General features: G+C 41.7%; 1 protein-coding gene across 3 annotated transcripts in view; it reads right to left on the minus strand.

Annotated features, from left to right (window-relative positions):
- Window positions 1-16,338, minus strand: part of LOC119968942 (importin subunit alpha-5) — a 68,666-nt gene that overhangs the window by 14,034 nt on the left and 38,294 nt on the right. For all 3 annotated transcript variants that reach the window (XM_038801956.1, XM_038801955.1, XM_038801957.1), the window contains 7 exons: window positions 13,621-13,752; window positions 12,428-12,516; window positions 11,034-11,133; window positions 8,580-8,743; window positions 4,599-4,677; window positions 3,726-3,851; window positions 343-470 (listed from right to left, as the gene is read on the minus strand). In XM_038801956.1, the coding sequence (XP_038657884.1) occupies window positions 343-470; window positions 3,726-3,851; window positions 4,599-4,677; window positions 8,580-8,743; window positions 11,034-11,133; window positions 12,428-12,516; window positions 13,621-13,752 (818 nt within the window). The remainder of the gene's footprint in view (window positions 1-342; window positions 471-3,725; window positions 3,852-4,598; window positions 4,678-8,579; window positions 8,744-11,033; window positions 11,134-12,427; window positions 12,517-13,620; window positions 13,753-16,338) is intronic.

Below are 16,338 nucleotides of genomic sequence, written 5' to 3' on the forward strand. Positions count from 1 at the left end.
CAATTGGCAGGTGATGTGGGTGGCACAGTGGTTCGCACTGCGGTCTCAGCGCCAGGGACCCGGGTTCAATCCCAGCTTGGGAAGAAGAGTGGTAAAGTGCTGATTTGAAAGGTCAGTGCAGACTCAATGGTCCAATTGGCCTCCTTCAGCTCTGTAGGGATTCTATGATATGGAGGGAAAGGTATATGGAAGTAAGCAGAAGGTGCCACTAGAGAGTGGCCCATGTAAAAACTAGGCAAGTAGTCTGAAGAATCAATAGAAAATAATTAAGGAGTAGCTGCATGTTTAACTGTGCCTTTTCATCAACAAAACAAAAGATTCCATGCAGAAAAAAAGTCATACTTGATCTGTTCAGGAGTTCCACCAGATGTTGCATTGGTAATGGCCCAAGCAGCTTCTTTCCTTGTCCGGAATTCTGCCATTTGTAGAATAGTTATTAGGACAGGAAAGATGTCGGCATCTATCACGGCCTGCAAACATTACGCACAATGTTGAGATTTTTTTTATTTTTAAAAACTACCATTCAACTAGAAATCAATAAAATTATAAACTTTGCTCTATGGAAATCCACCACTTTAAGCTCCAGAGAATCCACCATTTGTACATTTACATAGAATTTACAGTGCAGGAGGTGGCAATTCGGCCTATCGAGCCTGCACCGGCTCTTGGAAAGAGCACCCTACCCAAGGTCAACACCTCCACCCTATCCCCATAACACAGTAACCCCACCCAACACTAAGGGCAATTTTAGACACTAAGGGGAATTTATCATGGCCAATCCACCTAACCCGCACATCTTTGGACTGTGGGAGGAAACCGGAGCACCCGGAGGAAACCCACGCACACACGGGGAGGATGTGCAGACTCCGCACAGACAGTGACCCAAGCCGGAATCGAACCTGGGACCCTGGAGCTGTGAAGCGATTGTGCTATCCACAATGCTACCGTGCTGCCCCGACTGTGGCATGACTGTGGTATGCAGTTCATAAGAACATAAGAACTAGGAGCAGGAGTAGGCCATCTGGCCCCTCGAGCCTGCTCCGCCATTCAATTAGGTCATGGCTGATCTTTTGTGGACTCAGCTCCACTTTCCGGCCCGAACACCATAACCCTTAATCCCTTTATCCTTCAAAAAACTATCTATCTTTACCTTAAAAACATGTAATGAAGGAGCCTCAACTGCTTCACTGGGCAAGGAATTCCATAGATTCACAACCCTTTGGGTGAAGAAGTTCCTCCTAAACTCAGTCCTAAATCTACTTCCCCTTATTTTGAGGCTATGCCCCCTAGTTCTGCTGTCACCCGCCAGTGGAAACAACCTGCCCGCGTCTATCCTATCCATTCCCTTCATAATTTTAAATGTTTCTATAAGATCCCCCCTCATCCTTCTAAATTCCAACGAGTACAGTCCCAGTCTACTCAACCTCTCCTCATAATCCAACCCCTTCAGCTCTGGGATTAACCTAGTGAATCTCCTCTGCACACCCTCCAGCGCCAGTACGTCCTTTCTCAAGTAAGGAGACCAAAACTGAACACAATACTCCAGGTGTGGCCGCACTAACACCTTATACAATTGCAACATAACCTCCCTAGTCTTAAACTCCATCCCTCTAGCATTGAAGGACAAAATTCCATTTGCCTTCTTAATCACCTGTTGCACTTGTAAACCAACCTTCTGTGACTCATGCACTAGCACACCCAAGTCTCTCTGAACAGCGGCATGCTTTAATATTTTATCGTTTAAATAATAATCCCGTTTGCTGTTATTCCTACCAAAATGGATAACCTCACATTTGTCAACATTGTATTCCATCTGCCAGACCCGAGCCCATTCACTTAACCTATCCAAATCCCTCTGCAGACTTCCAGTATCCTCTGCACTTTTCGCTTTACCACTCATCTTAGTGTCATCTGCAAACTTGGACACATTGCCCTTGGTCCCCAACTCCAAATCATCAATGTAAATTGTGAACAATTGTGGGCCCAACACGGATCCCTGAGGGACACCACTAGCTACTGATTGCCAACCAGAGAAACACCCATTTATCCCAACTCTTTGCTTTCTATTAATTAACCAATCCTCTATCCATGCTACTACTTTACCCTTAATGCCATGCATCTTTATCTTATGCAGCAACCTTTTGTGTGGCACCTTGTCAAAGGCTTTCTGGAAATCCAGATATACCACATCCATCGGCTCCCCGTTATCTACTGCACTGGTAATGTCCTCAAAAAATTCCACTAAATTAGTTAGGCATGACCTGCCTTTTACGAACCCATGCTGCGTCTGCCCAATGGGACAATTTCTATCCAGATGCCTCGCAATTTCTTCCTTGATGATAGATTCCAGCATCTTCCCTATTACCGAAGTTAAACTCACTGGCCTATAATTTCCTGCTTTCTGCCTACCTCCTTTTTTAAACAGTGGCGTCACGTTTGCTAATTTCCAATCCACCGGGACCACCCCAGAGTCTAGTGAATTTCGGTAAATTATCACTAGTGCATCTGCAATTTCCCTAGCCATCTCTTTTAGCACTCTGGGATGCATTCCATCAGGGCCAGGAGACTTGTCTACCTTTAGCCCCATTAGCTTGCCCATCACTCCCTCCTTAGTGATAACAATCCTCTCAAGGTCCTCACCTGTCATAGCCTCATTTCTATCAGTCGCTGGCATGTTATTTGTGTCTTCCACTGTGAAGACCGACCCAAAAAACCTGTTCAGTTCCTCAGCCATTTCCTCATTTCCCATTATTAAAACTCCCTTCTCATCCTCTAAAGGACCAATATTTACCTTAGCCACTCTTTTTTGTCTTATATATTTGTAAAAACTTTTACTGTCTGTTTTTATATTCCGAGCAAGTTTACTCTCATACTCTATCTTACTCTTCTTTATAGCTTTTTTAGTAGCTTTCTGTTGCCCCCTAAAGATTTCCCAGTCCTCTAATCTCCCAGCAATCTTTGCCACTTTATATGCTTTTTCCTTCAATTTGATACTCTCCCTTATTTCCTTAGATATCCACGGTCGATTTTCCCTCTTTCTTCCGTCCTTCCTTTTTGTTGGTATAAACCTTTGCTGAGCACTGTGAAAAATCGCTTGGAAGGTTCTCCACTGTTCCTCAACTGTTCCACCATAAAGTCTTAGCTCCCAGTCTACCTTAGCTAGTTCTTCTCTCATCCCCTTGTAATCTCCTTTGTTTAAACACAAAACACTAGTATTTGATTTTACTTTCTCACCCTCCATTTGTATTTTAAATTCCACCATATTGTGATCGCTCCTTCCGAGAGGATCCCTAACTATGAGATCATGAATCAATCCTGTCTCATTACACAGGACAAGATCTAGGACCGCTTGTTCCCTCGTAGGTTCCATTACATACTGTTCTAGGAAACTATCGCGGATACATTCTATAAACCCCTCCTCACGGTTGCCTTGACTGACCTGGTTAAACCAATCGACATGTAGATTAAAATCCCCCATGATAACTGCTGTACCATTTCTACATGCATCAGTTATTTCTTTGTTTATTGCCTGCCCCACCATCTCGTTACTATTTGGTGGCCGATAGACTACTCCTATCAGTGACTTTTTTGCCTTACTATTCCTGATTTCCACCCAAATGGATTCAACATTTCACACCAGGATATAAACCAAAGTACAACAGTGTCAACAAGTACTGCCCGAGGGAAAAGCCTAACTTATACATCTGCTGCAGATTGAAGCATACCTGTATCTGTGCTCTATTGCCTGCTGTAATATTTGAGATGGTCCAACATGCTTCCTTTTTGATCGACTCTTTTGGGCTGCTTAATAAGTGCAATAAACTCTGCAAAGCAGAGCAATTTAAAATTACCTAGGGGACAGAGGGAAAAAAAGAGACAGAACAATTAAGTATACATTTACCAAGACAGTTGAGTCATTAAAAGTGATTTTAGGTGTGCATGCACATTAACAAGAAATAATACATTTTTGAATTGTATACTAATCTTAATCCAAAGCATGCCAATTTCGCTCAGTTGGCTGGTCCGTGATGCTTAGGCCAATGTGAGCGAGGCCAACAATGCAGGTTCAATTCCTGAACTGGCTGAGGTTGTTCATGAAGGCCCTGCCTTCTCAACCTTGCCCCTCGCCCGAGGAGTGGTGATCAGGTTAAGTCACTACCACTCAGCTCTCCCGCTCAAAGGAGAAAGCAGCCTATGGTCATCTGAGGCTATAGCAACTTTTATTTTAATAACTAGGAATGTTGTAGTCCATCTTAAACTCTTATTAAAACTCGACATCCCATCATATTGGTGCCACTTGAATCCTGATTGATTAATTGATTGCTCAGTGATAAACTTTGAAGTTACTGGAGAGTTAAAGGATTCAGAAAACTACAAATCATTACACCCATCATGTCTATACACCTTGTGAAGTACAGAGGTACAATGAGTACTAAAAATATGTTAACATTTTATCAATTAGGGAAAAAATTATATCATTATTTTCACTGATATGATTGTAAGCTTGCTCGTGCTGTTTTGTAACCTTTCCTTTTTACACATCTGAACTACTCCTATGATATGCTTCTTAAAAAGTTTGCTAATTTTCCTCCACTTACCTGAGTCTGTATATCATCGCCTGTTACAATGTTTCCTACTGCACGTAAAGCTGGTGAGATTACTTTATAGTCACAGTGCCTGTCAAAAAAAAAAACCACATGGAGGAAAATTACTAACCAAAAAAAACCCTTTAGATCCAAAGTTTTACTTACATAGTTAGACACTGACTGGATGTAAAATTGTCGCCTGAGCACTTTATTTGAACTATGTCTGTAGAAAATTGCTATTGGCTTTTCTGAGGGGTACACTACTGGGGACAAGTAGTTTAGTAAAATATTGGAATGCAAATGGTATGAGGCATGTAAGTAGGGTATTGGAAATGGACATAAGTGCAATATTGGAACATCTTCGATATAACAGTAGAGTGGTTCAGGAGAAATTTAGAATTCTATAAAAGATAAAGGTGGGTTAGGTGGATTGGCCATGCTAAATTGCTCCTTAGTGTCCAAAGATATGGGGTTATGGCGGGGGGGGGTAGGATTTGTGCAGACTCAATGGGTCAAATGGTCTCCTTCTGCACTGTAGGAATTCTATGGTGCAATAAATGATAAGAAAACAGAACTATATAATGATTATTTTTCTAGTCACTAAGGAGGAACATGCTGACTCACTGTTCAAATACTGAGATTTACTTGTTTATCTTGCCTGCTCAAGTAAAGAATGCAGGGAATCACATCAGTTGGGAGCGCAGTTTTCTGGGTAGGTGGAGCTGCTTCAAAGAGAGAGCAGTCAAACAGAATGGCAAGGTCCTTGAAATATTCCATAAACATCGCAAGGCAGACTATTGAAAATACAAACATGACTAGGGCGACAATGTCCCATATTCTATGTCATGTAATTAGTTAAAAACAGAATGTCTTCATCACAGGGGTGGCAAAAGGTGGTGTAAAGTTGGGGGACTTTTGTTAAATCTGACTGACAAAGTAAATATATTTTTTTTTAAATGGGGCTACCTTGCTTGACCAAATTTCAAAAATAGAGACTGGGATCCAGTAGTCCAAGAGACAGGCAAGGCTGTTTTGGCCAATGATTGTCAAGATATAGAGGGTTTGTTCCATGTGCTCATGCATCAACAGGTCAATAAATAGATGACATAAAGACAACTATTTATCATGCTACAGAACAATATACTCCAGTGCGTCATTGTGGCCTCAATTGATTCCCAGCTGTATCCAAGAGGATTTTTGACTGAAGCTCACTAATTCAGTTCTAAATTGACATCTTGGCTGACAAACTACATGTCCATAAATCATTACTGCTTCATTCAAAACCTTGTTGCATAATGCATTACATAAAGTGCTTTCTAATAAAAAGCTGTTTAAACCCTTGTGAAGCTTTAAGTTGAGATATTTTAATGTTTTAAGTATCGTACTTCTAATTTCTTTATTTTCCTGGTGTGTTATCTTACATGACACAGTTCTTACATTTTATATGGTTCGAATAATGTGGTGTCTAACGATTCCAGAGAAGACAGAAGAACATGGTGGGTATATTGTATGATTTTGAGTATTAATTAATGGCATGACTTTTTTTCAAAATCAAGGGATGTGGGCATCGCAGGCTCGGCCAACATTTATTGCCAGGCCAGCTTTTATTGTCCATCTTTAATTACCCTTGAGGAGGTGGTGGTGGCAGGCTATCTTCTTTAATTGCAGCAGTCCATGTGACGTAGGTATAACCATAGTGCTGTTAGGGAGGGAATTCGACCCAGCGGCAGTGAAGGAACGTCCAATCCAAGTCAGGATGGTGAGTGGCTTGGAGGGGGACTTCCAGGTGATGTTCCCATGTATCTGCCGCTTGTCCTTCGAGATAGTAGCAGGTCATGGGTTTGGAAGGTGCTAAGGAGCCTTGGTGAGTTCCTACAGTGCACCTTGTAGATGGCACACACTGCTGCTACTGAGCTTCAGTGGTGGAGGGAATTAATGTATGTGGATGTGGTGTAAGTCAATCGGCTGTTTTGTCCCGGATGGTGTCGAGCTTCTCGAGTGTTGAAGGAGTTGCACTCATCCAGGCAAGTGGAGAGTATTCGCTCACACTTGTGCCTTGTGGACAGGCTTTGGGGAATTGGGGAATCAAGTGCTAAGTTACCAGTCACAGGATTCCTTGCCTTTGACCTGCTCTTGCAGCCACAATATATATATGGCTATTCCCGTTCAGTTTCTGGTCAATGGTAATCCCCAGGCTGTTGATAGTGGGGGATTCATCAATGGTAATGTCATTGACTGTCAAGGAAAGATGATTGGACTCTCTCTCAATGGAGATGGTCATTGCCTGGCACTTGTGTGGCACAAGTATTACTTCCCACTTGTCACTCAAGCCTGGACAGCGTCCAGGTCTTGTTGCATTTGGCTATGAACTGCTTCAGCATCTGAGTCGTCAAATTGGTACTGAAAAGTTTCAATTACTCCACTTTTGCTAGGTTTCCTTGATGCCTCAATCGTCAAATACTGCCTTGATGTCAAAGGCAGTCAACTCTCACTTCACCTCTGGAGTTTAGCTCTTTTTCCATGATTGAGCCAAGGATGTAATGAGGCCATGAGCCAAGGCTGTAATGAGGCCAGGAACCAAGTGACCTTGACAGAACCCAAATGGCGCATCAGTGAGCAGGTTATTCATAGAATTCCTACAATGCAGAAGGAGGCCTTTCGGCCCACTGAGTCTGCACCAAACCTCTGAAAGATCCCTCTACCTATGCCCATGACCCCACCTGCTCTTTGGACACTAAGGGGCAATTTAAAATGTCCAATCCACCTAACCTGCACATCTTTGGGCTGTGGGAGGAAACTAGAGCACCCAGAGGAAACCCATGCAGACACGTTGAGAATATGCAAACTCCACACAGTCATCCAAGGCCTTGGCGCTGTGAGGCAGCAGTGCGAGCTACTGTGCAACTGTGCCATCCCTTATTGCTGAGTAAGTGCCACTTGATAGCACTGTAGGTGACCCCTCCCACACTTCACTTATGATTGAGAGTAAAGTGATGGGGTGGTAATTGGCCAGGTTGGATTTGACCTACTTTCTGCGTACAGGACACACCTGGGCAATTTTCCACATTGCCCTGTAGATGCAAGTGTTATTGCTGTACTTGAACAGCTTGACCAGAGGCGCAGCAAGTTTTGGAACACAAGTCTTCAGAACCATTGCCAAAATATTGTCAGGGCCCAAAGCCTTTTTGGTATCCAATAAAGTGCATGTTTTAGTTCAAAGAAAACTGTTCCTGGAAACTATTCTGCTGTGAATACCAGTTACAAGTTGTTTTTTTTTGGGGGGGTGGGGAAGAAAAATCACAAATCCAATATAGCCTAACCCTGCAATCTAGGCAGAAGACTTAGGGGCCTCAACTGAAATATGAAATTGTACAAGGTAAAGTCAGAAATTTACTTGGAAGACAAGTTATGCCAACAGGATGTGATTAAATTAAGTTTCATTCATTTTAAAAAGTGGGTATTAAACAGAAAAAGCAAATATACAAAAAGGGTAGTGGACATTTGGAATAATGTCACGAGCATTCAAAATGCAGCTGGATGCTGGGCTGAACTGAAATGGTACCAGAGTTGTTAGGTTTGGCCCAATGCTAGAACTAGAAATTATTTACCGTTAAAAAGATAAAGCACCTTATGATTGAGGCCTAGCTACTCTTATTTTAAGTCATTTGAACAACCCAAGTGCAGAACTTTTATTTGATTCACATTAAGCCCTGTGGCCAAACAGTTTGCCAAACATCACCATGCTGGCATGAAAAGCAGTTATTATGAGAAGGCAACTAGATGCGGCAGAATTGTAATGCAGCAAAGCCACAACCTTCATAAAAAGTAAAGGGAGGTAAAGAAATAGGTTTCTACAACAAAATATAACTGTTTCCCATGAGAACTGAAGTATTTTTTTTATCTCCTTAGGAGTTCAAAATGCCCACAAAAGTAAATGACCGTCATTGTGTAATTCACCAAAGTTTAAATTTAAATATTTAGAAAGTAACTTGCATCAATAGTTCCACTAATCTTCTGCAAACTCCCGAGTCTATTACTGCTTGGATTTTATCATTGGTTCCATCTGATAAATATGACAAAGCCCAGCAGGCATCAGCCAGAACATCTATATCATTCAGGAACAGCAGCCAGGACACAACACTGAGGCAGGGAGATACCTGGAAAATAAACAATAGGATACAGCAATTTATGGCGTATTTGTACATTCTTGGATAAAACAGAGTTGCCTGCGCTGACAATCTAATTTCAGAGACCCAACAGGAGTATACAAACTGCTCTTGAAAAATTAAAGTAGGTCTATATTAATGTGCTATATAAAACTGTTTGAGATAGTATGCAATGTGCATACACACACAAATCTATCTCTGCTTCCTAGTTACATTTCAAGTAGTTTAGCTGCTCGTGTTTCCTTTGTATTTTCTGATATAACTGGGTTTTGATGATTGCTAAACCAATTCCATAACTGCCTCACCATATATTGATTTCTTACCCGAAAATGTCTTAACTTTGAAGATCATTTGCTTCCTTTAGTTGCCTACCCAAGTCCCACCTTGATTCCCATTAATTTTGAGCAGTAATCAGATTCCCAAGTCTCTGCTGGTGTCACTAATTGACTAGTTATTAAGGAGTGGAGCATCCAACTGCTTTACTTTCCCTTCCTCACTGGGAAAGAATAGCTTTCATCCAGCAACCACTACAGCTGAAATCATGGTATTAGTGGATGTGGGGAAAGAGGCAGGATCAACTGTCTTCATATCCAATGAGACATCATCGATCTGAAACATTATTTTCTCTCTCCACAGGTGCTGCCAGACGTGCTGAGTATTTCCAACATTTTCTGTTTGCATTTCAGATTTCCGGCATAGACAGGTTTCACTTTTTGATAATGTAGGATTAATTCAGTGTTGACACTCCATGATTGTCTACTGTAGCTCAGCGTCGCCAAGCTTTCAAAATCTACATGCTATTAAATCATTTCAAATTCTAATTTCCCACCATTTTGCATCATAAAAGTGCGTGCAGACAATCAATGGCTATCAGCAAACACTGATCTGATTCAGACGTTTTACTCAATTTCCTTTGCTCCCTTTAGAAAATCTAATCCCATAAGATTCAGCATTTAATCATGTGATGAGTGAGGCTATGACAGCCATAAGACATGGGAGCAGAAGCAGATCATTCAGCCCATCGAGTGTGCTCCACCATTCAATCAGATCATGATTAATCTGATAATCCTCAACTCCACTTTCCCATTACCTCCTTATCCCCATGGCCCTCGATTCCCTTACCTCCTTATCCCCATGGCCCTCGATTCCCTTACCTCCTTATCCCCATGGCCCTTGATTCCCTTACCTCCTTATCCCCATGACCCTCGATTCCCTTACCTCCTTATCCCCATGACCCTCGATTCCCTTACCTCCTTATCCCCATGGCCCTTGATTCCCTTACCTCCTTATCCCCATGGCCCTCGATTCCCTTACCTTCTTATCCCCATGGCCCTCTATTCCCTTACCTCCTTATCCCCATGGCCCTTGATTCCCTTACCTCCTTATCCCCATGGCCCTTGATTCCCTTACCTCCTTATCCCCATGGCCCTTGATTCCCTTACCTCCTTATCCCCATGGCCCTCGATTCCCTTACCACCTTATCCCCATGGCCCTTGATTCCCTTACCTCCTTATCCCCATGGCCCTCAATTCCCTTACCTCCTTATCCCCATGGCCCTCGATTCCCTTACCTCCTTATCCCCATGGCCCTTGATTCCCTTACCTCCTTATCCCCATGGCCCTCAATTCCCTTACCTCCTTATCCCCATGGCCCTCGATTCCCTTACCACCTTATCCCCATGACCCTCAAGTCCCTTACTGATTAAATATCTGTTTACCTCAGCCCTGAACACATTTATCGACCCAGCCCTCTATACTAAAGAATTCCACAGATTCATTATTCTCAGAAGAAATCTTTCCTCATCTTTGTCTTAAATGGCCGATCCCTTACTCAGAGTTAATGCCCTCTGGTCCTAGGCTCTCAGTATTTAAATTACCATGTTAATCCCCCTGAGAATCCTATATGTCTCAATAAGATTGCCTCTCATTCTTCTAAACTCCAATGAGTACAGGTCCAATCTACTTGACCTCGGTATATGGTCTTGTTTAGTAACGGGTGTTTACACAAACAATTTGTGCCAATGATCTGCTTCATATTTCATTTTTTTTTTTAAATAAAAGAGTGCTCCTGTAGTCATATCTTCCACATTTGGAGAATTATTCCGTAAAACATTAAAAGATCTCTAATGGGTAGAATTTAACAAGCAGATAACAGATTTGAACAATTTACATACTGCTTTTGTAGTTTATGAAATTGAAACATTGTTTTCTATTGCATATTTTTACTCCTAAAAAGCCAGGAACATATTGAATAAGCTATAGGCCCACAGGATAGATATTACCTTTGAAAATTCTGGAGCAGGATTCTTCCCTCTACACAGGTTTGACAGTGCCCAAACAGCATTCCTTGTCATTGTCAATCGGTTAGGTTTTGATAGCAGCCTGAGCATTTAAAATATAGCTAAGTCAGGTTAACAACATTGCACAGAAATACTTATCAGAAAGTCTGACTTCTCTGGATCTTTAAAATCAAAACACACATGGGGACCATTATGTATTTAAATGCTTCTAGAAAGGCTGCCCTTCACCAATTTACCAAAGCCAACTGATTAAGCATTAATAAGAGGTACAAGAGACAAAGATCAAAATCCGAATCTGACCAGTTCTCAGAAAGCTGCAATTTAAAACACTAAATTTGTAATAATCTTTATTGTCACAAGTAGGGTTACATTAACACTGCAATTAAGTTACTGTGAAAAGCCCCAAGTCGCCACATTCCTTGCCTGTTCGGATACACAGAGGGAGAATTCAGCATGTCCAAATTACGTAACAGCACATCTTTTGGGAGTTGAGGGAGGAAAACGGAGCACCCAGAGGAAAGCCACGCAGGCACAGGGAGAATGTGCAGACTCCACACAGACAGTGACCCAAGCCGGGAATCGAACCTGGGACCTTGGAGCTGTGAAGCAATAGTGCTATCATGCTGCCGACTACACTACAGAGGAAACTTGGCAATACACTTACATGGAGCCTCATTATCCAAAAGCATGGACTGGACATTGATCATAACATCACATGGCTAATTCTGTGACACGCACTTCCATTCAGGGAGGCTTCACACTTTTAATCGAGTCCATTCCAGCAAAATTGCTTGTTATAAACCTTATTAGAAACTCTATGTAGATCACCTAACTGATTAATGGATGAATACCCTACCCATTTCCTATAAATGACCTCATCTTCATTGGGTTGGTATTTGAGAAAAATGGACTGGGATTTCTTCTCCTTTGACCCCAGCTGCAAAACGTGCACTTTGACTATGCAGGAGGACAAAATTAGTTAGCGTCAGTCGCAACACACTATGTTGTCAGATAGCTTGCTGACATTCTCTGGCTGGGCATATACAGAAAATTAGTGAAATAGAAATTAGTCAATGGTATACCAGAAGACCATTGATACCTGTGAAATTGAACTCAAACAGCACATTAATGCCTTTAAGAGATAAACGGACAAAAACTGCAACGAAAAAAAAAGTAGCGTGAAGATCGCATAGGTAACTTCCAACCAGATGCCACTTAAGCTTTATGAAAATTGATAGGGGTGACAAAATCTAAAAGGAAATGGTTTATAGTATTTTGTAATCCCAAGGTGTTTGCAAAGGGTATGATCGCCTTTTTGAGTATACTGTACTTTAAATGCAGCTTTGAAAATTTATTTTGAAATGTAAATTACTTACTGAATGAGAGGAGGCAGTATATTACAGTCTAACACGTAATCCCTACACATGGTGCTGTCCCCTGCAATGTTGCCAAGAGCCCAGATTGCCTGCAATTAAAAAAGAATATGAGCGACAAGAAATCCTAGGTTATTTGATTTGAGTCTTTTAGACAGCAGGTACAACTTTTTTGAGTTAACACTTGACTAAAACTATCAATTGTTCATAGATTCAACGGGCGAATGCATACACAAGTGTCCTCGCAAGAGCAATGACAACTAGTCCGTGATACAAGAGGATAATGTTGTTGGGGACTAGGTCATTAATATCGATGTGGTTACTTGCACCTCTGAACATATCATCGAATTAACAGAGCTGTATCTAGGTACGCCAATATTGCACAATCATTCAACTATTTAACTTAACGCTGCACTAAGACACCACAAATGATGTACAACTGCCCGAGGATTTGCACAAAACTGCTTTGTGAACCCTCCTTCCTGACATTAGGAGATACTCAGAACCAAAGAAACAAACCTCTAGAATAGCAGCTGCCTTTTAAAAATGTCTATTTTAGGTGTAAACATCGAGCAATGCACCTAATTAATGAAAAGATTTCTTGAACACTTCCCAGTTTTTGTCCCAATGATTCTCAGTACATTTTCTAAAAGTTAAAATTTAGTGTGAAGACATCAAACTGCTGCATATTTTCAGACCAGCATTGGTATGTAATTGAATAAGTCTGTCCGGAATACCTAACAAAGCTTGTGATAATGCAGCAATGGTGTGTCACACAAGATTCTCAAAACATCAAATGAACACTTTACTGGGAGAAATAAAGAATCTGTTTTGTATTAACTTTCTTTCCGTTTGTAATTCACATTTATCCTGTAAAATACAGAAATCCTCTAAATATTTTCTGCATTAAAAGTTCACATGCTGTACCTGTACAAAGGATAGTCAGCAATCAATATTAACATAAAGGCAAAGCAAACAGGTGTTTAAATGTATTACTTTCCACTGTACTACAGAAATATCTCTATTTCCATAAATGTTAAAACTATTACAACTTAATAGCCCGTATTTTTAAATGAACAATTATCCATAGGACTCAAACCCAATTGAGCTCCTCTGATTTTTAAACTGATAATTTTTTGTTAATTTTGAAAAATGTGCAAATCCATTATAAAATGAGGAGAAGGCAGAAGAATTACCTGCTCTTGTACATCTTCAAAATCTGATGTTAACAGTTCAATAAAGACAGGCACAGCACCAGCCTTGATTACCTCACGGGTCTGTAATGAGCTTCCTGATGCAATATTTGTTAGTACCCATGCTGCTTCAAACTAATTGAACAAAAAAAGAAACATTTCAATGAAGAGAGGATTTACACTGGTGTCAATATTTGTGATATCAAGTTCAAATGATAAAAACTAATTGTGAAAACAGGGAATCATTTTGGGGTTAGAACTTTTGAGACATGAAGTAATAAAATTTGAAATCAGTGGATTCTTATGTAGAACACAAATTGTACAAAAATGCATCATTTTCCCTTTTAAAGCTCTACAGGAATCATAGAGAAAACACAGAGATTATCAAGCAGCTTTTGCCATTCACAAAGATCCTAGAAGCCACACTAACAAAGAAAAAAACTTTAGGAAAAGGACAAGCAGGAGTTAAAAATGTGTGGGCCTTTTATGAAATAATTATTCTTCTAAAATTAAACTACAAGTTTAAAATTATTTTTTGATGATACTGTGATATCAAAATTTTAGATGCATATTGTATTATATGTATTTGGTGCAGTCAAGGTTAGTGTGTGTATGACTGCTGCAGTAATGTTTTTAAAAAACAGAATCATGGTTTATAAAACAAGCAGACATTTTGGCTACAAGGGATGAATTAAAGCATGGTAAAAAGTAGGACCAATGGAATTTTGTTTATATGAAGATGGTTTCCTGGGGAATAGATGATAAGAGATATTGGGCAAAATTCTCCACCGTTGGTAGTGGGGTTCCCAATGCGGCAGAGAATCGGGTGTCGGGAAGAAAATGGGACCGGTGCCCTTTCCAATGATCCAGCTGCCCTTTCCAATGATCCAGCCCCTGCTGGCGACGGGATTGAAGTTCTTAGTGGTCACTTAGCGGACCGGACACCATACTCTCCGGGTGTGCATGATTCTCTGGTCCTATGGGCCAAGAATCACATGGGCGAGAATTAGTACAAGTATTTGCCAACTTGGCCCTGATGTGGCAGACGTCACCGTGGGCCAAGGAGTTTTGCCCAAAGTTCATTAGAGGGCTATCCTCGACCCGTCCCCCCCTCCCAAATGCAAGACCTGCCCACCCCCACCAGAGATTCCCTAAATATGGAGCCCCCCCACACCCAGAGAGTTGAGCTGGCAATTTTCAGCTGACACTTCAAAAATCACTCAAGACTGAAGGGGGGGGGGGGGGGGGGGGCAATTGGAATGCACTTAAGTCTCCTTGAAGTGGTTGATTTTGTAAACATTGTGGTTAGAGCACTTCACGAGTTGCTCAACCATGAAGATGAATGAAGCAGCACTGACAGTGGTGTGTGTGTGTGTGTGTGTATGTGGGTGGAAGATATCAATCGCCACCCAGGTGAGGGAAATGAATGAATGGCTTGAAGCACAAGTATCTCAGATTTAAACACAGGTTACTGCTTTCTCTTTCCAAGAATTAACATGTAGTGCTTCCTGTGTCTGAGCCAGCAGTGTATGCCCAGGTGAGTGCTACAACAGTGATTTTTTTCACTGACTCTATCCGGACTGCTCCCTAACTTCCAGACTAGAGGACTTCATGAGAGGTTTCTCTTTTCTTCGGAGCTTCCTGACACGGATCTCTTTTTTTTGGGGGGGGGGGGGGGGGGGGCTCCCTATTTAGGGGGTCTCTTTTCAGGCGTCGAGTCAGGTCACCCCGTACTTAGGGGAAGGAGGAGGGGGCGCAGCCACGGGACCTTACTATCAGGCCACCTGCTCAAAATGGCAGCCCGATAGCAGGAGTCCCTCGGGAATCCCTCAATCCTCGCCATGCATAAACCTGTTCTCAGCTGGAGCACAAATCAGTTACAATTCACCTACGGTGAGGTAACATAGTCTCCCAAACGGAGAACCATGCCCCTTGTGTTAAGCTTTCGTAAGTTGATATAGGTAATGGGAGGAGCCAAGGGCGGTTGAATGTCAATGTTCAGTTCAGTTAAAGATTTGTCTGCTGACTGACCAGCAGCTTTTCAAAGCAGTTTAGTTAAAAAGATTTTGCCTGCGAACAGAACAGCAGTTTCTGAAAAGGCTGGCAGGTTAACAGTAGTTTGACACAGGCAAGAATCTGCAAGTTGGTTCCCGAGGATCGCTTTCTCAAAGCAGTGTATCCTAGAATCTCTTTACAGCAAGTATTCCTGGTTTGTCCAACTGTATTTCAAGGTGGATTTTGACCAGAGATGGGCTTTGCTGGAGTGGAGATAAAAGATAGTTATGATTTAGTGTTTCATTGTCACTGCTCAGCAATGTTTAACTATTAATTGCAAGCTATTTTCTATTTAAAAGTGGATTTTGACCAGAGATGGGTTTTGCTGGAGTGGAGATAAAAGATAGTTATGATTTAGTGTTTCATTGTCACTGCTCAGCATTGTTTAACTATTAATTGCAAGCTATCTTCTTTAGGGTGTTAGGCAGCATGGTGGCACAGTGGTTATCAATGGTGCCTCACATAGCCCGGGATGAAGGTTCAATTCTGACTTTGGATGACTGTCTGTGTGGAGTTTGCACTTTCTCCACGTGTGTTTGCTCCGGTTTCCTCCCACAGTCCAAAGATGTGCAGGTTAGGTAGGGTTATGGGGATTAAGCAGGAGAGTGGGCCTAGCTTGGGTTCTCTTTCAGAGGTTCAGTGCAGACTCAATGGGCCAAACGGCCT

This window comes from Scyliorhinus canicula, chromosome 7 (assembly GCF_902713615.1).
Source record: "Scyliorhinus canicula chromosome 7, sScyCan1.1, whole genome shotgun sequence".
NCBI classification, from domain to species: Eukaryota; Metazoa; Chordata; class Chondrichthyes; order Carcharhiniformes; family Scyliorhinidae; genus Scyliorhinus; species Scyliorhinus canicula.